At 43.6% G+C, this 25,879-nt stretch overlaps 1 protein-coding gene across 3 annotated transcripts in view; it reads left to right on the top strand.

Moving 5' to 3' along the window:
• The window catches only part of PBX3 (PBX homeobox 3), a 214,105-nt gene extending 194,816 nt beyond the window's left edge, over positions 1–19,289 (top strand). Inside the window, exons 6-9 of one of the 3 annotated variants that reach the window (XM_021691236.1) lie at positions 13,804–13,969; positions 15,240–15,352; positions 16,154–16,243; positions 19,002–19,289. In XM_021691236.1, coding sequence (XP_021546911.1) covers positions 13,804–13,969; positions 15,240–15,352; positions 16,154–16,243; positions 19,002–19,094 — 462 coding nt within the window. In that variant the 3' untranslated portion in view covers positions 19,095–19,289. The remainder of the gene's footprint in view (positions 1–13,803; positions 13,970–15,239; positions 15,353–16,153; positions 16,244–19,001) is intronic. The other 2 variants (XM_044920383.1, XM_021691235.2) reach the window with 2 other exon arrangements.
• The last annotated feature ends 6,590 nt before the right edge of the window (positions 19,290–25,879 follow it).

Here is a 25,879-nt window from a genome sequence, read left to right on the forward strand (position 1 = left end):
TGTAGAAAAAGTTAGCAGCATTCTAGGCTTCAAGCTGTTTGTATAAACAAAGCAAATACAACATTGGGCACACAAGCAGAGAAAAACAGACATACAAGAAGACGTGGCAACATGTACTAAAACCAACAGAAACAACAGACAATAGAAACAGACCCATAGAAGTGTAAAAAATAAAAGGATCCTATATGGACTGTAAAATAACTGCTTAATATATATAAGGAAATAAAAGACAAAATGGTGAATTTTGTCAGAGGATTGGAAACCATAAAAAAGTTCAAATGGAAATTCTAGAACCAAAAATATAGTAACCAAAATTAAGAATTCAGTGTATGGATTTAAAAGCAGATTAGACATAGTTGAAGGGAAAATTAGTGAACAGGAAGATGGATCACAAGAAAATAACCATACTAAAGAATGGAGAGACAGTAGAATAGAAAATCAGAAAAATAGGGACATTGAGGATACAGTAAGAAGTCTAACATAAATGTAATTGGAGCTGCAGAAGCAAATGTAAGAGTGGGTCAGAAGCAGTATTTAAAATGTAAAGGCTGATAACTTTCCAAAACTGATGGAAGATTCCAAGCCCTAGATTCATGAAAAACTACAGTCCCCAAACAGAATGAGTATATAGGAATCCACACTGAACGAGGTTGAAACAAAAGCAGCCAGAGGGGAAAATAAGATTGCCTTCAAAGAAACAGCAATTAGACTAACAACTGATTTCTTAAGAGAATAAAACCAAAATAACCAAGTAGAATGATATCTTTAAGAGATGAACTAAATTAAATGTCAACCTATAATTCTGTATCTGCCAAAAGCACCCTTTGATAGTGGGGTTGAAATAAAGTAAAAAATTGAGAGAATTTGTATCATTTTCTCACAAAAGGACGTATAAAAAATAGTCTTCATGCAGAAGTAAAAAAGATACCAAGTAGAGGGTGGGAGATGCAGGAAGGGTGGAAAGCAAAGGGTAAATGTGTGTGTGACTATAAATGAATATTGATTGTTTAAAATAATAATAATAATGTCCTATTGGTTTATAATATGTATAGAATTAAAATATACAACAATAATGCCTCATACGTTATGAGGGGAGGGTAAGTGTTCTAATACTCTTATGTTTGCTGCAAAAGGTAGTAAAAATACCAGTTAATGTAAAAGTAACAGACTTTGATAGTCATGAATGTGTAATCTCTAGGGTAGTCACTAAGGAATGCTAAAAGAATACATAACTTGCAAACTAATAAAGAAGGAAAAAATTGTTTAAAAAGAAGGAATAATTTTTTAAACTAAGCAGTCTAAAAGAAGGCAAGAAAGGGGGAGGGGAAAGCATTGTAAGTGGGACAAATAGGAAGCACTTAGTAAAATGGTAGGTTTATACCCAAATATACCAGTAATTCCATTAAGTATAAATGTATTGACTACTCTAATAGGCAAATATTATCAGGTAAGACATAAATATGAAACCTAATTATGGGTTCTTTAAGAGACACATCTAAAACATAAGGACATAGAATGAAAATAACAGAATGGGAAAAAATAAAACATGTAAACAATAACCAAAAGAAGATTGGTGTTTCTTTGTTAATATCAGATAAAGAATACATCAAGGCAAAAAGTTTTACTAGAGATGAAGAGAGGCACTAAATAATAATGACACAGCAGCTCTGTATTTGTATGTACCAATTTGAGCAGCAGCTCAAAAAACATAAAGCAAAACTTACAAAATTCCAAGAAAAACAGATAAATCCACAATCACTGTAGATTTTTGCACATTGATCACCTCCCCCCCCCCATACACACACACACACACATGCAATCAGTAAGGACATAGAATGGTGCTTTCTTCTAAAACTTTAGCACACATAAGAAGAATGATCAGGAGAGTTTGTTGGAATACAGATTCCTGGGCCCTGTTCCTGAAAGTTCTAATTCAAAGGGTCTGTGATGGGGCTCAAGAGTAGAAGGGGGTAAAAGACCTAATTGGGTCACCCCCACTGGGATCTTGTCAGGTGACTGGATCAAAGATCAAGGGAGAGAAGTTTTGGAGTAATGTAATTTATTTCCTTTTCTTCTTCTTTTTTATTTTTTTAATTTTTCTTATATTTTTATTTTTTAAAGATTTTATTTTATTTATTTGACAGAGAGAGAGAATGTGAGAGAGGGAACACAAGCAGGGGGAGTGAGAGAAGGAGAAGCAGGCTTCCTGCAGAGCAGAGAGCCCCATGCGGGGCTCAATCCCAGGACCCTGGGGTCATGACCTGAGCCGAAGGCAGACGCTTAATGACTGAGCCACCCAGGCGCCCCACCTTTTCTTCTTCTTGAGTTTCTAAAATTAGATATTTAGACCATTGCCCTACAGGTACATCAGATTCTTTACCAAAACTAAGTTTTGTTACTTACGTTCTATTTGAGAAGTGGTACTATCTTTTCATATCAGTTTTTTTGAAAAATTGGCACTTTTAACTCCCGCTGACTGTACATTCAGTATAGGAAGGTGGAGAGAAGTCACTCAGGCCACTCCACCACTAAGTTGCACTGTGACCTTGAGCAAATTATTTAACCTGAAGTGATTTTTTTCAACCTGTAAAATTAGGATGGTGATAATCTCTTCAGAGTTTGAGGGCTAACTGAGATCATATATGTAGAATGTCTAGTATAGGGCCTGGTATATCATGAGTGCTCGATAAATGCTAATTTGTCACCCATTCATCAGAGTTTTCCTGCTGGATATGTGGTGCCTACAAAGCCTTGTCAAGGTTCCAGAAGAAGGGGGAAAGAGGCTCCGGCCTTTGGCAAACTAGTGTGCTAGCAGCCTCCAGCCCCTAGTTTTTCACAGGCTCCGTAACGGAGAGAGCCGGAGAGGCGCCGTGGTTGTGGGTGAGTGGCGAGTGGGGTTGTGTCTAAATTCTTAGCCTCTGAATAGACCTACCCTCGGTGTATTCTTTATTCTAAAAATGCATGTGATTCATTTTCAGTGAGAAATAATTATGTATGTTGAAAGGTTTTTGAGGATAGGTATTACCATTTTAAATAAATTCAATGAAATCTTCTGGATTTTTAAAAAGCAAAGAGAACTAAGGTGTGTATTTAGTCGGGAGTGGTGGTTGAATAAATTAGGGATTCCATGAAATAAAAGGCTTGGCTATAGGGCTTCTTCACATAGGACACTGAATACATTTTGATGTTTTCTGTTACATGAAACTTACCTGGACAAAATATCTAGTTCACTGTTGTTTAAAAAGTGTTCTTGAGTCTTAATTTGGGGATGCCAATGATGTGTTGCCTGGGAGATGGCTCCACCTTTCCGTGCAGCTGGTGGGAGGCACTCCACAGTTATGATGTCAGTGTTTCAAAATCTGCCGGGCTGGGATGCCTGGGTGGCTCAGTCGTTAAGCGTCTGCCTTCGGCTCAGGTCATGATCCCAGGGTCCTGGGATCGAGCCCCGCATCGGGCTCCCTGCTCGACGGGGAGCCTGCTTCTCCCTGTCCCACTCCCCCTGCTTGTGTTCCTTCTCTCACTGTTTCTCTCTCTGTCAAATAAATAAATAAAATCTTAAAAAAGAAAAAATCTGCCAGTCTTTCCATGGAATCTATTCAGCTGCACACCTAACACTTTTTTTTTTAATGAGAGAAGTAATTTTAAAGAAGAAAATCTTTTTTTTTTTTTTTTTAAGATTTTATTTATTTGTTTGACAGAGAGAGACACAGCGAGAGAGGGAACACAAGCAGGGGGAGTGGGAGAGGGAGAAGCAGGCTTCCCGCAGAGCAGGGAGCCCAATGTAGGGCTCGATCCCAGGGCCCTGGGATCATGACCTGAGCTGAAGGCAGACGCTTAACGACTGAGCCAACCAGGCACCCAAGAAGAAAATCTTTAGCTGAAAACATCATCTGTAGTAATTTAGAACCACCCCGAAGCACACGTTTTAGGGAGATGAACGGTGTTATTTGTTCTCTGTGTACTGTGGCCGCGAGGCTGACGTTTTATATACTTTTGCAGATGAGCCTCTTTGTGAATGTCATGAGCAGTTATCAGTCTATCATGCATAGAGTAGAAAGGGCAAAGCCAAACTGTAAGGGTGTCAGTACATTATGGCAATAAAATTTTTCACAGCTTCAAATAAGAAAAAAAAATACAGTACTTGACAAGTGACTCTGTTTTAAATTATTTCAAATACTATGGAAACTGAATTTCTGTTTGTCCACTTCTCCCATTAGAAGTGGGTTGTGTTTCAAAAGTTGGTTTTCAAGTCAGTTGTTAGGAATTTGGAAATTACTTTCTAAAAAGAAAAAATAATGGTTCAGATTTGTGGGCTAGCCCACATTTTAACCCTAAAGGAGCCAGAATACTTTGCACTCACAAAGCACAATATTACTCTTGTAGCCCTAGCCACTTAATACAATGGAAAAGAAATAAAATTGCATGAACAATTTCTGCAGAGTACTAAGAAAAGACAGGTCTTAGTAGATAAGGCATAGTGGAAAAAGGACAAGAAAGATTGGGTGACCTCAGGCAAGTTACATAAACTTTCTTACCTCAGTTTTTAAGTCTGTAAACTGGGTCTTTGAGGGGGCTAAATGAGATATTGCATGTAACAATGAGCTCTCCATAATGGCTGCTGTTACTAATATAGGTACAAGGAGGAACCAAACCCAGGTTTCCTACAAATTCTAGGTCCAGTGCATTGTCTTGCATGTGGTTATGTTGGGACAGGAGTGAGGAGGGACAAGGAGGCTCAGGAAGTGCTGTCAGCTCTTTGTGCGTGACCTTGGCCCAGAGGTGTGTGGCAGACAGTAGCTGTCAGTCTGGGTGTTACCCACCTCTAGTAGGAAGTTTATTATGCTGTGTTATGCAGGGGGGCACCCCCTTCTCCCTTCTCTCACTGCTGCCTCTTCCCTATTGCCAGTTCCCCTCCAACCCCCCAGCACTGGAGGCATGGACTGGCTCTCCCAGAATCCAGCACTCCTGGGAGAAGGGCACCCTGACCTTAGTGACTACAGGAAGCAAGCAAAGCCGGCAGAGGGTTTGTTGGGGCTTGTTTAAGAAAAGGGAAAGGTAACATTCTGGGGGGGGTGCCTCGTACATCCCAGGCACAGTCCTGGGCATTTTAACACATTTTCTCATTTAATTTTCATGACAGCCCCCTTAGGAGTAGGTGTGGTTATCCCATCTTGCAGACCAGGAAAGGAAAACCTTAGATGGCAGGATGGAGGTAGCATAGCTAGGAAATCACAGAGCTGGGATTCACACACAGGTCTGTCTGGCTGTCAGGCCCTCGCTCCCGCTGCCCTCCAGGTTCTCAAGGGAATGCACACATATGGTTTTCTACGGTGAGTCCAGCCTTTCTGTCCTTATATAAACTTGACTGAAGGTGTACCCTTGGGAAGGAGAGGAGTGGAATGAGATTTAGCTTATTAACACCATTAACTTTAAAAATTGAACAGTATCTGGCTTCCATCCCTCATTTCAAATTGAATCACATAATGGGGATGAAAACATTGATTAGGGAAAAACTATTTATTAGAGGTAAAATTGTGTACCATGTATGCTACATGTTCCATTATACACGACTTGGCATTTCAACATTTCATAATCTGTTGCATTTAATTAGGCACAGTACATAAAGTATGCATCACAAGTAAACAGGGGAAACACAATGGCAAATTTTTCTAAGATTTGCGCTTCATAAATTTTCAGTTTCCTAATCTCAGTAATGATGTTTTAGTGTAGCTGCTTCTTTTCCAAACAAATGCTGATCCTCTCCCTAATGTACCTTATGCAAGGAAGCAAAACTAAGGATGGACTCTAAAGTTCTGCACTTCTGCTTCTTGAAGATTAAGTCTTTACGTAATAATTTTTCTCTTTTATTTAACATTGCTGTTAAAATGATAAATGTAGAGATAGAATGTGAAATATAAGATACAGTTAATGCTAACTAATTAATAAACTGGCTTGCAGTGACTGTAGAGACATTGTAGATGGTTTAGCTTTATAATTTGAACATGGAGTTTTCAAAGCAGTCTGGGAAATTTTAATGGCTTGAGACTTATAAAGCATCTGATTTTAATTATTTCAAGAATTTTCGGACCTGCCAAGCTCATCCTCCTGATAGAATACAGGAATGGGACTGTTGATTCCTGTGGTTGTGTGGGTCAGCCCAGGGCCTGGTACACTCTTAGAGATTGTTAAATGACTTCTAACCGATATTTTTAAGAGGCAGATTGGTTCCTTTTTTCTTTGTAAAGTACATTTTTCTAATTAAAAAAAAAAAAACAAAACCCAATACCTGCTTATCTGAAATCAATTTGGATAATATTTGAAAACATACAGAAAAACACATAGAAATTACCTATAAATCCACTCTAAAAGATAATCACATTTGACTGGTATGTGCATCCTAATACTTCTTTCCTGTGTATATGTGTGTGTGTGTGCATTTGCGCACATATGAATATTTTTACCCCCCAAAATCTCATTCTGTATGAAAGAAAAAAATGCCCTTTGCTCCTCTTTATAATATATTGTGAATATTTCCCCATGTCAATAAATATTCTTCCTCAACATGATTTTTAATCAATGATCATATCCCATTATACAGATGTGTTATAAATCTACTTTTTTTTTCTAGTATAAGTAGGACTGCAGTGAATCTCTTTGCACATATATCTCTATTTCCTCAAGGTAACTTCTTAGTAATGCCGATTCAAAGGATCTGTGCATATTTGTTGGCTTACTCTCCAGAAAGATTATGCTAAATATTAAGGAAACTGTATCGCCTTAGGTTTCCTTCTTTAATCAGAATGTTTTTGATTTCCTGAAGCTGACAAATTCATTTTTGTCTAGCTCCAAAAGGTCATGGTGACACATAGAAGTGGTTGCCTGAATAAGCCCCATTTTTAAAAAATTTTTTTTATTTGTTTCTTATTAACATATAATGTATTATTTGTTTCAGGGGTACAGGTCTGTGACTCATCAGTCTTACACAATTCACAGCGCTCACCATAGCACATACCCTCCCCAGTGTCCATTACCCAGCCGCCCTCCACTCCAGCAACCCTCAGTTTGTTTCCTGAGATTAAGAGTCTCTTATGGTTTGTCTCCCTCTCTGGTTTCGTCTTGTTTCATTTTTCCCTCCCTTCCCCTATGATCCTCTGTCTTGTTTCTCAAATTCCTCATATCAGTGAGATCATATGATACTTGTCTTTCTCTGATTGACTTATTTCGAATAAGCCCCTTTTTTATAGCCAGAGGTCTTTAATAGGCACACCCCATCAGAGGGGCTCCTGCACTGTACTCACACAAAAAAGCTAAAATGAAACCAGAGTTAGCCTCTTCACTTGAGGCAGCAGTCTGGAACTAGGTCCACAAAGTAGCTGAAGATCTTCCAGAGGTTACTAGGACATGGTGGTTCTAAGATTTTCACTGGCCAGCTTTCCTTATTTATGTATATACTCTTTCTTAAAATCCATGAGCCTCAGAAAGCTGTTGTGGTGGAAGCATTGTGTGGGTTTTTTTCCCTCCTCCACTTTATCACTTGCCATTTTTCCACTTTATGAAAGGAAATCTCCCACCCTATATGATGGCCCATTGCCCAAAGTGTGAGACCCTCTCTGGTCCCCACCAAGGAATTGTATAAAATACTGGTGATAACCAAACCGCCTTCAATTAGCACTTTATAACCCTGCACCCCTCATTAAGAAGTGCATGTGTGTGGGGCACTTGGGTGGCTCAGTCGTTAAGCGTCTGCCTTCAGCTCAGGTCATGATCCCAGGGTCCTGGGATCGAGCTCCGCATCGGGCTCCCTGCTCAGCGGGAAGCCTGCTTCTCCCTCTCCCACTCCCCCTGCTTGTGTTCCCTCTCTCACTGTGTCTCTCTCTGTCAAATAAATAAATAAAATCTTAAAAAAAAAAGAAAGAAAGAAATGCATGTGTGATTAAAAAAAAAACACAACACTTTACTTTTGATGGTCAAAACAAGTACTTTTATTTATCGGAATAAGTCTTTGTATTGCTTTGATCAATTTTAGACTAATTGTAATGATAGCTCAATCCAGAAAGATATATTAAACATGTAGAGCCTTATAATTACAGGAAATAAAAACGGTTTAAATTTTCAATTTCCATGTTTTTTTTTTTTTTTTGTAGAGCATAAAAGTATTTTGTATTAGGAGAATATGGAAGGGAAATGTAATGGAAATACACTTCTAAGAACAAAAGGGAATGCAAATTTTTGACTGTTAAGGAAAAGCAAGTTTATGTATTTTTTAAAATGGATAGTGGGTATCATTGCTTTGCTGTTTAAATTTGGTTGGATACATTTTAAAGAATAGTGTTACAGTTTTATTTTAAAATGTCAACATTTATGACATACTGAAATAACATTGTTTACAACTGTATAAACTTATAATGAAAAAAAGTTGATGCCAACTTCAAAAATATGCAAAGGACAAAATATGTGTGAGTGGGTACCTGATTATTCAAAATTTCTTTAGGGAGTATTCCAGCAAAAAGTGTGCCACCCACTGACACAGGACAGGTACCTGGCTGGGAAGGCTGCCTCGCCTGGCCTCAGGTGTCCTCACCTGAACCCATTCCCCACTGCACTTTCTAGAAATCTCAGGCTCAGCCTTCATCTTCCCTCCACTTCTCTTCCACTTAGTGAGGCCTTGCAGAAGGGCAGTGTGAGGTGGCCTGCAGGGCGCCTCTTTAGGCTTTCCCTTTCCTAGAACGCTCTCTCTTGTCCTGGTCCCGGTCTGTAGCCAGAGCCCAGAGCCTGCTACTCCTTCGGGTGCCTTTACACACACATACCCCCTGGTACCCATGCCTAACCCTGCCCCTTGCTCTGCCCTCATTCTCCCCTGTGGGAATGGCCCTCTCTTGTTAGTCCTCCACTCCGAAGTCCCATCTTTCAGAAACATCCTTGGATCTCCGTTCCTCTTTTCCTTTAGAATGGTTTCTCCTTCCTCTCTCACTACAACAGAGGGGTTTAGAGGTTGAGAGGGGAAAAGGGAGTTAAGTGACAGAGCAGGAAGAGGGAGGTAGCAGCTGACGGTTTTGGCTTGTTCATGTCAACAGAGCTTCTAGAGGTTTGTGCTTCTGAAGTATGCAGTCTCAATAAAAATACTGTTGAGCTGAATTGAAGCTGAGTCCCATTAAGACTCCACCTTCCCTCAGAAGTCTCCTCTGACTTCCCAGACCTGCTGGCACTCCTCTTCCTCCAGATCCCTGCCACACGTAGAATCTGTACTGTGCATCTGGGTGTGTGATCACCACCGTCCTGCGATTTTTGTGAATTGTTTTGAGTGTCTAGCATTGTTGTATAATCAGATTGCAAATTCTAGGCAGGTAGAGGTACATGTTTATTTATTCTTTTATCTCCTCATGGCACATAGTACAGTATTGACCATAACAGATACTCAGTAAACATCCCAATTGTTATAAAAATGGAAAAACTGGATGTTGAAACCTGGTGTTGAAACCTGGATCTATCACACTTTGCTGTCCGATTTTGGGCAACTTGCATAGTCTGGATCTCTTGTTCCTTGGTTGATATAACATGGGTGATAGTAATAGGTAATAGTCATCAGATAATTACCATGGGCCAAATCATTAACATACCCAACAATTCGATGAGTTTGTCTTTTTTTAGATTCCACATATAAAAACATTTGACTTTTTAAAAGCAATTGGCAGTCTGCTGCTGGATTGAGTTAGGAAAGTGCCTGGCTCTAGTAAACGGGTGAGACCAGAAGCTTTTCTGGCCACTTCTTGGCCTTGCAAAAGGGCCCCAGAAAATCAGCAGCCTGCAGAATGTTCACTACTCATTTTCCCAGTGGCTAAAGGCTCACAGTCTGGGAGCTGATAGCAGTGACCATGAGTAGAGGGAGAAGTGTACTTGTATTTTTATTCCTCTTTTTTTCTCATTTTTAACTGATCTTAAAATCTTGCCTGGCCCTTCACCTTCTGCACAGTCCAGAGTCATGAATCCTTGATATGTGGCTCAAAAGAGAAGCACAGGACAATGTATTCCCTTTCTCTCCACCAATTTCTTGCCTGTGTTTCTATTCTGGGACCAACACAGACCATTCCAGTTCAGAGACGGAGCAGGCTCAGCTCTGCTTACTGTCCCATGCCTATAGCCTGGCTCCACGGTGAGAACCGTGTAGGAGGGACGCGTGTGATCCATAGCTTTTGGTGATTCCTACAGGGTGAGGGTGGAGATTCGCTTGCAACTAATTGTCCCTATCTGTTTTTAAAAGGTGACAGAAATTCCTGAACTTGGGTGTCGATTCATACATTAATTACACTGATCTTAGCTGCAGTGGCGTGGTCTTAATAGCTGATTGCTGCAATGCCCAAATCTGTGATCTCAGAATGTGACGTGCATATTTTAATTTGAGAAATAGTTTAACATTTTTAGATATTCATTTAGATGTGGTTATGCAGGTTAAACATAACGTATGATCACTGCTTCTTTCATTGCTTCCAATTAAACCTTGCTTGTTAGTTTAACCTCTAGGTAATCCCATCAAACAATTGGTGTCACGGAAACACTGTCCACAGTAGCTTCGGATGAGTGGCCATTAATTTTAATTGCCTTGATATTAAAGATTAAGAAGTATTGGGACTAGCAGAACAGAAACGATCAGATGTCAAGCAAATCCACTTGCTAAAGCTTCCCCAGGCTGCTGGTGATATTAAAATTTTACTGTGAGAATTAAATAAACCTTTATTAGTGATGACTGTTGTTTGATTGGTCCAGGGGTATGCATAAACACAGGATTCTTGCATGTCTAGAAATGAGGCCCTTCAGTGGTACAGAGATTCCTCAATTATGAAACTGTTAATAAAGCTGTAATCTGATTTTCCAGGCTAGGTTTCATTAATGTATTATAGCTTCTCTGATCGTCAAGGTAATATTAACTACAAAGTACGGAATCCAACAGAGAATTGTTTAGAAGAGGAGAATTCGAAGATGGGCCTTTGTTGCTAAATTCAGAGTTGGGGAATTTTCATTAATTATACTTTAAGAAATGCCAAATTCCCTCTCAACCAGGAATATCTCCCTTTGCACCGTAGATATATTCAATATTTAACTCTTTCAAAGGCCTGCCAGTCTTATTCAGACAAACTAGAGTGATGTATATTGAGGGAGCTTTTTGAGAACCAGCTCTCTGGATCTGTCTCCTGAGCTCAGAATGTGCTTGTGAAACATGAGGTAGGGTCTGAGAGAACTTGCTTTAACCAGCATAATCAGAAAGGATACCTTTATGGTCCTTTTTCAGTCTTGAGTCAGAACTTTTGTTTTTAGAGTCCTGTAATTTTGGTATGGGAATGGATCCTAACAGTCACTGAGGCTGACTTCTCCTGGTGTAGAAATCCCTCCCAGAGCATCTGTCTCCATGTTCTTGGAGGCCTGGGTCCCACATCAGCATCATCTCTGGCTTCTCCCTCTCCCCCGACCTGTGTAGCTGGTCCGTGGCAAATTCTGCCAATGCCTCCCCCGTGATAGCTGCCCTCTCCATAACTACTGCTTTGCCTAGTTCCAGTCTTCACTGCCTCCTCACCTGTACACTCCCCTGGCTCTTCCTCCCACTGCCACATCCTACTCGATGCTCATGTGCTCTTGCCCGAAGCATATGGGGTTCAAAGAAGGGGAGGCAAAGAAGGCCAGTGGCCTAGTAGGGTTCAGTCCCTCAGGGCTGTTTGAGAACCTAATATTATCACCATCTAGGTGTTGGAACTAAGGCCAATGATTAGAAGTGAGAGGGAACCAGATCCAACTGAATATCCATTGGAATCGTCCAATGGTGGAATCAGGGACTTTGTAAGGTAGGAAGTACCACGTCTCTAAAGGTGGAGATGCTATGAACACAAAGAGAAAACAGAAGGAGGTGCAGGTGTAGAGGACACATGAATGCCATTTTAGACCTATTGAGTTGGAGGTTGTGGCAAAACATTTATATGTTAATATCTTTAAAATCAAGAACCAAAATTCATAGAAGTTAGGGTAGAGATGGAAATCTGGGAGCCATCCACACAGAGACAATGATTGAAATCATTAATATGGATAAGATTGCTCAAGGAGAGGAGAGAAGAGGGCCAAGAGCTGAGTTTTGGAGAACACACACACACACACACACACCCTGGCATATCAGACACTGCTGAAACATCGAAGAAGGAAAGAGAAAAGGCCATTGGATTTGGGACAGGCGTTACGCCTGTATAACCACCTCAGTCAGCCACCTGGCCCTTGAGATTAAGATTAGATGAGAAAAGGTACGCAAAGGGCTTTGCGTAATGCTTGACACATAGGAGATAGTCATTGAATGGCAGTTATTATAACCACTACTATTTGATATGAAGAAAGGAAGTGATATATACAGTCCGTAATGGGTGGGGTGGGGGAATAATAGCGGAACAGAAACAGCTAGGAAGTCCTGATCTCTAGCATATTTACTTCCTGATGAGTTTTGGCTTGTTTCTGTCTGATGAACCTATGCTCATGGTTGCCGCATGGATCCTAGCGAGTGTGCCTGCGTGTGTATACGTGTGCATACAGTGACTCCCCAAGATGAGACAGCATGTGGGCAGCGGCAAGGCCAACATTGTCTTCCTCACGTGGCTTCTTTGCCAGGGTTCTCTGGCTTCTGGAAGGATGAGTGCCATAAGTTGAAGAAGGAGAGTTCTATTTCCAAAGCAATTAAACTCTTGGCAGAGAAGGTCAATAAGCGTGCCCACTGGTGTAAATTGGGTTGGAGGGCTCATGCGACTCCTTATTGTTCCTCCGGGCCTCTGAATAGCTGTTCAGAATAAAACAGTGACCCACCCAGCCTGATACCACAGCAACATGCCCCTTTGACAGATTATTAAGAAATTATTGAAGAGAATTTTTAAACTGTTACTTTAACAAAAGGGAGGTCAGAGCCTTTTATATAGCAGGTGGGTACCTTTTTATAACCTGCTGTGTGGGTTTTCGTTTCTTTATATAGCTCAGCTTCAGGTGCCTGAACACGTCATGTAACTGTGAGCAATGAGTCTTGGGCTGAAGTTTTGCTGTCAGTGTAATGTGATGAACTCTTCCTGTTGCCAAGTTCCTCTTTAGAAATCTCTTCCATTTGCACAGGCTGACATCATAAGTAGTGTGTGAAAGACCTAAGTATATTCCACCTGATGAAATCAGAGCTGCTCCCCTATATTTGCATTTGGCCTTGTTGGAATTCCTTGAATTTCAAGTTGTGACCTTCTCGTGTGGTAACTGGCAGGGCGTGAGCAGCCATCTTGGCAGACGCACAGAACCTTCTAAGACAGAGGACAAAGGGATCGTTTATCCATTATTAATTGATGTTACTCTTTTCAGCAGACCAAACATGATTCTACTGTCCAACTGCCAAAATCGTTCCAGACCCAAAAAGAAGAAGTCATTCCTTCACAAAAATTTATTATTTATCTAACTTAACAAATGTTCCCTTTAGTCTTTCAGCTACTTTTAGGGGGACTGATCACCTATGTACCAATTGGTATATACCAACCAATATATACATTTTATGAACAGTGCTCTCGTCCTTTTTAGTGTTACTGTGACTAACTGCAAGTAGTGGTGTTATTCTGAGTGCCAAGGTTTGCAAAAAGCAAAAGCGAACCTCGAAAACCATGATGCGTGATCCGCAGGATGTGATTGCGAGCTAAGAACTGAGTGTCTCCCAAGGTGTCCCCTTGGTGTCCCACGGTTATTATTGGAAGGTTGACTCTTTTTCCCCCTTTGACCTCTCTTCCCCTTCATTCATGTCCCTGTGATTTGTAGGTATCCAACTGGTTTGGCAACAAACGAATCAGGTACAAGAAGAATATCGGCAAGTTTCAGGAAGAAGCCAACCTCTATGCCGCAAAGACAGCCGTGACAGCCGCGCACGCAGTAGCCGCAGCGGTGCAGAACAACCAGACCAATTCGCCCACCACGCCAAATTCTGGTGCGTACTGGCCGCTCGCCCCCCGCCTGGCGCAGGCAGCCTTGTGCCACAAAACCCGGTCCCACAGGCCAGGACACAGGAGCCAGACTGAGGACCCAGTGGAGTTATAAAGGAAGATTTACATTAAAACGAGGGCTTATTCCAGGGCCTGAGTGGCCAGAGTCCGTAAACCCACTGTTCATAATGAGTGCTACTCGCTACTGGTAGATTCTGGAGCCTTTATTTACACTTCATAGTGGTTGTTAATTCAGCAATTATGCCAAGCGCTATCACTAATAATTATTTTAACTATGTTGTTCCATCTATCATTTTAAGGTCCATAGTGGTCTGTCAGAGAATGAAGGAAATAGCAGAAGTGGGAAGGTGACCTGTTGCTGTGCGTAATGAAGCTAGAATGCTGGGGTACAGCAGTGCTTTCTACCTAATACAGCTGCAGACTCCAGTCTGCTGTCCTTCTTGGCATTTCTGTAGTACCTGTGCTGACTTGGTAGGTGGTTAGCCGTGAGGGGTGTGGTACCTAAGACATGGATGCACTATCTGCAATATTGTGGTACATTTGGGCCACATTTTATGTGACATTTGTGATGGAGTTAGAAACTAAACCTCTAAAATGACAGGGAACTTGAGTAACCGTGAACGATGTGCAGCTAGTCCAGGCAGATGGACTCAGGAAGCAATTCAAGGCACTTTTCTAAGGAGACCTTTTACATATATCTTTAGAAGTTCAGAAAGTGAGGGATTTTTGTTTCTTTGTTTTGTTGTCTTTCTCCCCCCACTCCCCCCCCAGCTCTCCCCCATCACCTCCCTTGCCACGGACCCCTCATTCCCTGTTCTTTTTAATGAAACACGAACCGATGAAAGTCAGGTAGAAGGTATGGCTAAGAAAGAGCTTCAGAAATATGTTTATTCTCCGCATAGTTGTCCACCATGGCAGTTAATGACAGTGAAGAGCTCATTTAATGACCAAGTCCTAGAGAGAAATGCAAACAAGGGGGTGGCTCCAGGCCAGCTGCTGGGTGTTTTTCTGTTTACTTTGATCTCCTCTTTGTTTCTTATTTGGGCTTCCCCATTGGTAGGACTTTCCTAGCTGCAAAATGAATCACAGGACCTACCTCTTTGGCGTTACTCTCCATCTTCTTAGATCTGGAAATGCTTTATGTTGTACACGACCTTTCCCTTCTGCACCTTTTCTCCTCTCCCTGCCTCTAGGTCTTTGAGGATTATGTGTGTAGCTCTCTGTTATTCAGCTACTTAACTCTTTCCTTTCCAGGTTCTTCTGGTTCTTTTAACCTCCCAAATTCTGGGGACATGTTCATGAACATGCAGAGTCTGAATGGGGATTCTTACCAAGGGTCCCAAGTCGGAGCCAATGTGCAATCACAGGTAGGAGAAATGCCCCAACCGGGGCCTTTCTGGCAGGGTAGGGTTTGGGCTCAAAACTCCATACTCTTACCCCATGGAAGTGGTCTGCACGTCCATGCAGAACCTGTGCTGGGTGCTTCCAAATGTGACCCATCTGCCCCACCATTTAATTTAATGAGGAGTCAAGTGAACAGTGACTTTTGATGATTCAAACCTGATAAACTTTGTGAATGCATTCGGCTCTGGCTTGAGCTCATGGAGAGGGTTGGGTGCATCTTACTTTTATAACAACAGCAACAACAACAAATTGTGTGTGCCAATGTATGCATGGTTTAAAAACATATTACTATATCATTTATGAAATTTTAAAAGTCAGAATAAAAAAAAAACAAACCTGAGTTCTTAAATTATATTTTCTCATCCTCTTAATTGAGAGCAACTACTTGTGTTTATGTGTTTAGGTGTATGTGTGTGTGTGTGTGTGTGTGTGTGTGTGTGTGTGTGAGAGAGAGAGAGAGATCGATCCAGTATACATATTTATAAGTAGTTTTCACCCACAGCCACACACATTTTGTTGATGTAGATGGAAAGTTTGCATTGCCATGAAGATGTTATTGTTGGGCTGGCATGAAAAACAAAGATGTGTGAGTTTAAATATGCAAAGAATTGTTGAAATTCTCCCAGTCACATTTGATTGATAAATTTGTCTCTCATTGAAGATGCTAAACCCTCGTGGCACACATAATTCAAATTGTTTCCTTTTGTAAATGATGATGTTTCAATAGATTTGGGATGATGAATTTTGTTTTGTCTCACTTCTAGGTGGATACCCTCCGTCATGTTATCAATCAGACGGGAGGCTACAGTGATGGCCTTGGAGGAAACTCACTGTACAGTCCACATAATTTAAATGTGAGTACCCTGGGGAACCAGATTCGAAGAGCTGTAGGAACAGCATCAGGTAAACAGGGACTAATAAATGAATGGCCATTTGACTTGACTTCTCAGCTTGTTGCCAGGTGGGGAAGGCAGCATTTTTACTGCACTTTCATTTTATGAACCTAAACACTTAATGTTACCCAGATGCCCTTAGAAGTCCTCACAGATGCCCAGCGTGGCTGGCATTCTGTCAATAACAAGGACTCAAACACCAGCCGTTTAAGATGCCATCTCCTACCAGTTGTGCTGTGTTCCAGGGAGATGGTGCAAAGCAGGTCATTTATCTTAGAATCAAGCAGCAGGAAACATTCCCAAACACAGCCCAAGTGAAGGGGACAACCTTGGAGGGCCCCAGACAGATCAACAGGCCAAACTAAACAAAGAATTCTGTTCCTAAGAGCAATCTGGCTACATTGTCTATGTGGGATGCAAAACATGTTCAGCACTTTTAGTGGCCTCTCAATTTTCTTTTTAATCATGGAGGAAATCAGTTTAGCTTGTGTAACCAATTCACCAAAACTTTACTTTTACCCCACACTGACATGGATGGAAAATGGCAGAACGCACAGGTCTGGAAAGGGAGCTGGGCGGGGGGTGGAGGGGGAGGGGTCAGGTCATCAGGGTGGAGGTGGGGAGGGCAGTGGTGGACAGGATCTGGGATTCCAGACTTAGGGAGGAAACGAACTGCCCAAAGCATGGTGGTGGAGTCAGGAGGAAAGTGGACAAAATTCTCCCATTTTAGGGCCTTGGCTTGCTGTGAGAGTAAATATTAATGATTGAAAAAGTGATTGAGGATATTCAATTGTAAAGGGAAGAAAGGACCATTAAATACTCAAATCTTTTACATTTGAAATGTCAAATCTTTCTTTTTGGGTTTATAAATAACTCATAATAACCCACAACAAACCATATAAAAAGCCTTTTAGTTGCATTTCTCCTTTTTCATTTAAGTGTTTTGAAATGCTTCAGAGAATGTGCGATATCCTTATCAACATGATAAAATATGAAACTGTGATTGCCTGCAGCATTTTACAGACATGAATTCCATCTTCACTGATGAGGCTTGATAAGGCGCTGTTGTATAATACAGTGCATAATCTCAAACCACCAGAGGAAGGATTAATTTATTTCGAAAAAAAGAATGCTTGCTGACAGCCTCTCTTCCAGCTGCCACGCTGGGTAAAAATATTGTACATTTGTTGTTTATAAATTTGGATAAAAGAGGAATGATGTTTAGTTCAGATGGAATATCTTTAGACTTGTATCTGTGTAAGAGTTTTTCTTTTTCTAAGTAGATTTTCATACCTGAGGGGTAAAAACAGCTTACCGTTTAGATAGAGAAGAGGATGCCTTAGAGCCCCACCAGCACACGTGAGCATATCACCATCCAGCCTGCACAGCCGAGGCTTTGGGAATGCATCGCCATGGCATTATCTTTCTCCTAGCTGGAATCTGATACACCTCAAGCCTGGAAAATCCTTTTCCCTTGGCTCTGGTCATCTCTGCTGGGTCGTTTGGCCCCCCCTCCCCTCCCTTTCTCTTGGTCCTCGAGGGAGGAAAGGTGCCGTCAGGGCAGCACGGAACAGTCAATCACAAGAGAAGACGGCACTCTCCAAGAACAGTGGCCGTGGGAGGAAGGGACAAGCCCACCAAGCACAAAGCTCACCCAATAGCCGTATCCGGGCTGGGACTCGAGGCGGAGTTCCCACGGCCCTAGGGGCACAGGCCTCCGAGAAGAATGTTAGATGGACTCACAAAAGAAGTCGCGGACGGAGGTGAAGGAGGCAGGGGGACCTCGCGCCCCACCCCGACACTGGTGTGGGGACAGCACAGCAGGAGGCTGGTCTGAGCCGCAAGCACTGGGTGTCAGCCAGCTCCCCCTCGCCTCCTCTCCAGAAGGGCCCGCCCCGTCACTTCCACTCAGTGTTCCCCAACTCACAAGCCCAGCACCTCCCTCTTCTTGACTGACATAAAAATATGTAGCGACAAGCTGTCTGCCACAGCAGAAATCTGATCAGACATTGATTTCAGCAATTGCCTGTATGGGCCAAGACATAAGGCGAATTTGTTTCTGAGCACTGTTACTGCCGAGGCAGGTCTGAGGCAGGAAGGGCCAGCAGCATATGAAGAGCGGTAGCAACATCCCAAATAGGAGCTCCAGTTAGAGATAATTGGAATACAGATTTGAATAGTGTGCCCCTCCACAGTTCATGCATTTTCATTCCAGAAGATGCTATTTGGAGGGAAATTCTGGCCTTCATTTTCCAAGGGTTACAGTAGCAGGCTGCCAGGCGTGTGTGGATAGAGGGTGGGCAGCCTCTTCTCTATGGAAACAAGGATTAAGCCGGGCTGAAGTTTATACTTCGTGGAGCCCAAGGTCTGGCTGAGGCATCACATTGAGCTTCTCCACTGCTCCCTTCTTAAAAGATTTCTTTCTGAGTCACTTTATTTTTACAGCAAATCAAAGGCCGAGCCGCGTGCCAGCTTGAGGCTCGCTGAAGGCCTCCTTCAGTGAGCTGATTTATTGCCAAGACTTTACTTGGTGGGATGGATTTGTTTTACATGCATTTAATCCCACTTTAACACATGCTTCAAACTCCTGCCAAAGTGGGTTTAGAAAATACATTTTGCTAATGTAGCTTTGCTCTCATGTTGTCAGCTGGGTATTTTAAATTGGGGAGTAGAATTAATATGAAGACGTGCACCCGTTGAACTGTATTTCTCCTTTCAGGCTAATGGAGGCTGGCAGGATGCAACAACTCCATCTTCTGTGACTTCGCCTACAGAAGGCCCAGGAAGCGTGCACTCTGATACCTCTAACTAATCTCTGGCAACACTTTTCCTTGAGCTGACATGCCTTGATAAGTGCATTCAGAGCAATAGGAGGAAAAGGAAAGCGTTTTTGTAGCCCACCATCTACAGCTTTACTGTAAAACCTTGTCTTATTAGAGAACTTGGTAAATCAGTTTTTTAAGGAATCATAATCATTTGTATTTATACTTAAAAACACACAATGTTAAAAAAGCACTTTATCCAATTAGGCCAAGATTTAACATTGTTGACAGTCCTGTAGCTATTTTATCATAATTTATTATCAATATTTTACATTAATGGTCTCACAGTTGCCAATTACTTGGCCTTAAGGGTAAAAAGTACAATGTATGCTAAACCTCAATCGTTAAAGCAGATGCAAAGATTCACCTCACCTAAACTGAATTTCTTGCATATTTCCATCGCAGACTTTGATTGTCTTTCTTTCATATCGCTAATGGGGTTGGAATAAAGGAGCTGTTTGGCTATCTCTGTTAACCATGGTTTGTTTAAGAATCTTCCTGGTCACGTTTGTGTTTCGATCTCTTGTGTTATAATTAGATCAGAGACTGGAAGCATCTTTTCTCTCTGAGTCCAGAGTCTGCTCGGTAATTAAATTATGGATCCAGATTGTTCTGAGAGATGAAGAATACTTGCTGCTGATAGAGGTGAACACGAGATCCATCTGGGGTTGTACAGTGTGCGCTGGGTGCTGCACGGGCTTGTCAAGGTTTGCTACGTCCTCTGGGCATCCACAAGGGCCCTGCTCTCTGGAGTGTTGTATATAGTGTAGCAAAAGAGTATTTATACATCTCACCAATCAAAACACAGCTTTATTACCTCATGCGAACTCATACAAACCAATAGAATTTCAACATGTTCTGTAGCTTAGAGTGCTCACTTACTACCTCTGAACAATACTCACGCTGTAGTTTGTCTCTTTCTTACCTTTTTGCATCTTGTAATTAACTCTTTGTTTCCCTTCATAAAATGTAATGTACATTGTAATCTTTTAAAAGAAAAAAAAAAATCAGGGTTGCATTTGCAACTTCTAAAAAACCGAGAGTGGAAACATTGGGTCTTCAATGAACACAGGATCAGTAGAACTGTTGTAAATACTGAGAAAGCATTTTGAATGTTCTTCATCTTGTTACTAATCCATGCAAAAAAGAAAAAAAGAAAAAAAAGCGGCGCCGATTGTGATGCATTCAGAGTCCAGTATTCGGTACTGTATATTTCACCCTGTGCGCTGGGGCCCCCTCTCCTTCCTCTCTTTTTGTATTGTATGCGATTCTGAAACTGATTGAGTCATGAAAATAATTTGTGGTGGTGATTCTAATGTATTAAAAATGTTTCGTGTTCCTTTCTAACTGGATTACACCCTGGATTGAAAAAGTCTTCCTCGTGGTAGCTCTGTGTAGTTTCAAACATGAATAAACTTTTTGCTTTCATGATTAAATGTTGCAATGTCTTAACTCCGCCGCCACGGGAACCCGCCAGAGCAGGCAACGCAGGAAAGCCTGCCCGGAAGCGGGCCGGGGCGTGTCAAGGTGGGACCGTCACAGAGGAACTTGGAAATGACGGGGAAGCAGGGGATGGAGGAAGAGTCCCTCCGATGGACTGCTCTCTCTGTGCGCGATCCTGGCCAGCTCCTGGACTGTTGTTCCGTGTCCTCCCTTGATCCCTGTGTTCTTTTTTTTTTTTTTTTAAGATTTTATTTATTTATTTGACAGAGAGATAGTGAGAGCAGGAACACAAGCAGGGGGAGTGGGAGAGGGAGAAGCAGGCTTCCTGCCAAGCAGGGAGCCCGATGTGGGACTCGATCCCAGGACCCTGGGATCATGACCTGAGCCGAAGGCAGACGCTTAACGACTGAGCCACCCAGGCGCCCTTGATCCCTGTGTTCTAAGAACGCCACAAGGAAGGTATTACCCCGCTGGCAGAGGTTAGGAAAGTAAAGCTCATAAAAGTTAAGCGAATGCCACCAGGTCACAGAGCTGGGACAACAAGGGGCCACACTTTGAACCCGGGTCTCTCTGCCCCAGGAGCTCACACTCTCCTGACCTGATGATGCCTCTGGCACTTGTTAGATGGAAAGACCCTTTTGTCATTTATTGAAAGAATAACCAGTCTTGTCACCTTCACTTCGTTTCAGGGCTTAGGGAGAGATACGTTGTTTTTGTTTTATTAAAATAGCTAGGAGTCCCATATGTTTACATACGCCTCTGTCGCGAATACCTAAATCTTTACAATAGAAGAAGTGGATAGCAGGTAGTTGGCCTGTTTACTATATCTCAAGGAAATTGACTCAGGAAATCAGATTAATGTTAATCAGTTGCAGCAAATTGTCTATGATAAATACAACTTTTACTATTTCGGTTGGTAGAGCCAGGCAAAACAAGGTCTAGGGCCACCATTCCCATTAATCTTGAGGTGGTTATACCGTGAGAGTAAACTTTATAAAATAGATTGCCCTCCAAAGCTGTCCTCCCTCATGTGGGCTCTCAGCCTGTCTGTAGGAATCTCTCCCATGGCTAAGTAGTTATTTGCATGATTCAATTAGCTTATGGGTCAGCCTTTCTTATCTTTGTACATAAAACAATCTCTATGCTATGTGGTTTTGCAAAAATATCCTGTGGAAACCTGACACGTGCGCACACAAATACATCTTCTTTGATACCCAGAAACACACTTCCTAAGAAGCATCTCAGCTTTTACGTCAGGCCAGTCTGACATGGTGGAGAGGCACATGCCAGTGCTTGTTGGAGATTCTCGAGCGGACGAACAACCCTTGAAGGAAATAGGTGAGCCTGAGGCCTTATTCTGGGGAGGCCTAAATTAAGATCCCAGTCTCTTTCCTATGTGCTGGGTGAGGAGCACTCACACGTTTCCCTTCTTTGCTCCTCATGCCTTTGTAGGGGGGCAGAAGCATCCTCACTTCATAGGGAAGGAAACTGGGGCATGGCATGGGCCCTAAGTTTCTTATGTTTCACTCCAAATTGAGTGAAATATATTCATCTGATGGATTTTTATCAGGTAACCTCTTCTTGGTCAAGCAGTGGGTTAGGGGTTGGACCCAAAGATGAATGAAATCAGGCACTAGCCCTTGAGAAGCCAAGATCCTGGGCCTGGGCCTTGTTCAGACAGCAAACGCTCGTGGGGGTATTGGAAAGGTTGGTAGGTTTCCGAACCCCAAGAGTGGAGAAATGAGGATCCCGCAACCCGGTTATTCACAAGAACAAAGAAAATAACAGCGGTCAATCGAAGAAAATCACGCCCAATCACAGGCTAAGGGGCCTGTCCACGCATATAATACAGTAAGATGTACACAGGCACAGGTGTGCTCAGGTGGGAATACAGGTATGTTCGAGAGTTTCTGGAGCCTAAATGCCCGAGCAGCTAATGCTGGACAGGGATCAGCTGTGTGCACAGCGGCGCATGAGCTGTGTGGCCTTGCAAACAAGGTTAGAACTTCCCCGTAACCCCAGACTGAGCAGCGGCCCGTGCCATTCCCTGGCTGGAAGTGGGGGCGGGAGAGCAGTGTTCTAGAGTAGGGCCCTTCCGGTGTGGACGAGTCTCCCACACGGAGAGGTGTTTTAGGCGTGAAAGATGTGTCAGTGCCATGAGCCCGGGGCCTTCGCTGGGCTGACAGCTGCAGTTTATCGAGCTGCTCCTGTGGACCGGCCCTTGGCCAGGTGCTTTCTGTATGCCATCCTATTTAATGCCCACAGAGCCCCACGTGCCAGGCAATCTGAGGCTCCACGAGGTACCACCACCTGTCCACGATCACCCGCAGAGCTGGAGGTGGCCCTGTGAGAGCCCCACGAGACCCCTCCCAGCAGCCACTTGCAGCGGGACGGAGAGAGGCTCCCGTGAACCTGGGCCGCCAGCCTCCAGGGGGAGGTCCCTTCTGGGGGACAAGGTGAGTCATCTACCTCCACCCGTCAGAGCTTGCAACTCTCCCACCTGTGCCTCCGTCGCCCAGGCCACCTGAGTATGTGTGCCCTGCGGTGTGTACAAGATGTGTCACAGGCTCCAGGTAGTCCTATCTGTGTCTATGGACCACAGGGTTGGGCACGAGGGACAGGAAGAGCCACATACTGGGGCTCGGCTGGGCCTGGCACCGTAACTAATGGAGGCAAGCGGACCCGGGAGGGCAGCCGTCCTGATGCCCCGTGGGTGAGTGCAGGTCCCAGGCGCTGTCCAGCTTAGCTCCAGCCCCTGGTCACTTAGCCCACTGTCCACAGAGCCAGTCAGGGTGAGCAGGTCTCCAACCCCACCCTGGGTCTGCCTCCCACCAGCTGTGTGACCTCGGACGAGGGACGCCACCTTTTGAGTCCGAGTTTCCTTGTTCTCTCTTCTTGGAATGTTGTTGCTGTACCCTGTCTCCCCGATGGATGCTCATCCTTTAAGGCTGAACCCAGACTGCTGCATCCTCTGACAGAGCCAGGCTCCAGGCTCGGCATCCCCTACTGGATGATCAGGCAGGGACCTCAGAAAGAGAGGATTAGGAGGACAGGCGTGAGGGCTGGGGGGGCAGCTTCAGGGAAGGGGGTCCAGGCAAGGGACAAGCATGTGCAGAGACCAGGGGGCACGGCGAGCAGAGCTGTCAGAAGCGACGAGAAGGCTTGCTCTCTTGCTCCAGGCTCGCTCTCCAAACCCTCACAGCAGCCTCGAGAGCAAGTCTGGCTATCACCTCCACTTTGTAGAAAAGGAAACTGAAGCCACTTGGCCAAAGACACACAGAGCTGGAACACCAGTCTGGGTGTGCCTGAAGCCAAAAGTCACGTTTTTAACCCTTTGTGCCTGGCTGTCTTATCAAAGTATCTCTTTCTGATGCAACGGACAGTCACCGTTGGTGAGCCTGACTCAGGAACTGAGCAGAGATGGAGACAGGTGCTGCCACCACCACCCTCCATCAGAGCCACGGGCTCCTGTCCCCCTGGGGTCCCAGGGACACCTTCAGGAAGACTGCTGAGTCCACAAGCACCTCAGGACAACAAATGGCCCGCACTTCATCCCCACTGGGCCTAGCGACCCAGCCCCACAGACAATCAACCCAACCATCTCTCAGCTCCGAGAAGTCAGCTGTCACCGACTCAGCCGATCTGCGTGGAGCCTGCTTCCAGCTGTGCCCCACCTAGTGCACCGCCAGGAGCCACACCTCACAGCCCAGTGGCTACTGGCCCCAACACAGAGACGGAAATGGGTGCCCGGGGGTTCAACATGGCCCCATGGCTAGGAAAGCACCATGGCTTAGCACCCATGAATGTGGGCTCCGAGTCAAACGGCCTGGGGTAGAGTCCAGCTCTGCCTCATACCGGCTGCGTGTCCTTGGGCAAGTCGTGTAACCTCCCTGTGCCTCAGTTTCCTTAGCTGTCAAGCACCTGCCTTCCAGCATTGTCGGGAGGATGGAGCAAGGTGGTGCAGTGAAGTGCCCTGCGTGTAGTTGGGACCATGGCCAGCTCTTCTTCCTTATCCTGTCCTGTGATTTGCACTCGCATTCCAGCCAGTGTCCCACTTCACTCACTGTTGATAAAAACCAGGTGTTCTGAGACCCGGGTGCATTCATTTCCTTCAAGGCAGCATGTTGTAGTATGAAGAGCTAGGGCCCTGGAGTCAGGCTGAGTCCTGCCACTTACCTGCTGTGTGTGTCTGTGGGCATGTCACCTCCTCACTCTACTCTGTGGCCTCGGTTTCCTCACCTGTAGAATGGGGAGATGTTGTTCCTACCTTCCTCCTAGGGCTGTCATAAAGATTAATGAGCTGATGCACACATGGCCCTTGGGTTGGAGTGGCTTCTCTTCTTTTTGTTGTTATTGTTAGACAGTGCCCCAGATCAGAAGGGGACACCAGTCTGTGGCCCTTCTTGTTGGAATGATTACTTCCGGTCAGCAGAGGGGTCATCGGGGGGCGGTGTCAGCTGCCACGTGGGGTCCCTAGGAGTGGCCCGGCCTCTTCAACCCACCCCCTCTGGCCGGCTCACCCCCTGCCGCCCTCAAGGCTGGATGGAGGCCTTGGCCTCACCTCTCACCACCATCTCAGGAGATAATAAAAGGCTGATTCCTTTTTCCTGGTAAAATTTCAGCAGAAAGTATACGCATCATTAAATATGGAAATCCAGAATTTTATTAGCAATCTGCTAGATCTGAACTGACGCCAATTAAACAAAAAAGATATCATTTATAAAAAGGCAGAGTTCAACTTGTATTAAATATGAAATGCAATTTTCTCCTGGTTTTGATTTATTACTGGTGGTCCATTGTTCAAAGAAGCATGTTATATTTCAATAGAGAAATATTGTTTATTCATTAATATTTTAAAACAGGCTTATTGCTGTGCATGGCTCTCACCGAATGAAACTTATGATTTAAAACATGAATTAATAAACACATTTGAAAGTGTTAGACGAGATCACAACCTCTCATTTTTCATTTTCCTGGGAGCATATTAAATTTTTATAATTCTGCATCTACAGTTTTTTCTTTTAAATAAAGATGCAGATTCCGAATTACTCTGCTAATTTCAGGTAACCAGGAGCAGAAAAGCAATATCGTGGGGACCTGTGTCAGGATCAGAGAATCCCAAGAAGACGCTCAGGTTTATTTTTGTAATATTCATAAATCAAAATAAATGAGCTTTGTGTGGGAGGCAGTGTTCATGTGCGTTAGGATGCTGGCTGGAGCGGGCCCAGGCATTGGGACTATGACTGTGTGTGTGCAGGTGGATGTTTAGCGTGTCAGTGTTCATGGTCACACACACATATGATTGTGTGTGTCTGTCAGAACCCATGTGCAT

This window comes from Neomonachus schauinslandi, chromosome 13, assembly GCF_002201575.2.
Source record: "Neomonachus schauinslandi chromosome 13, ASM220157v2, whole genome shotgun sequence".
Taxonomy (NCBI): domain Eukaryota; kingdom Metazoa; phylum Chordata; class Mammalia; order Carnivora; family Phocidae; genus Neomonachus; species Neomonachus schauinslandi.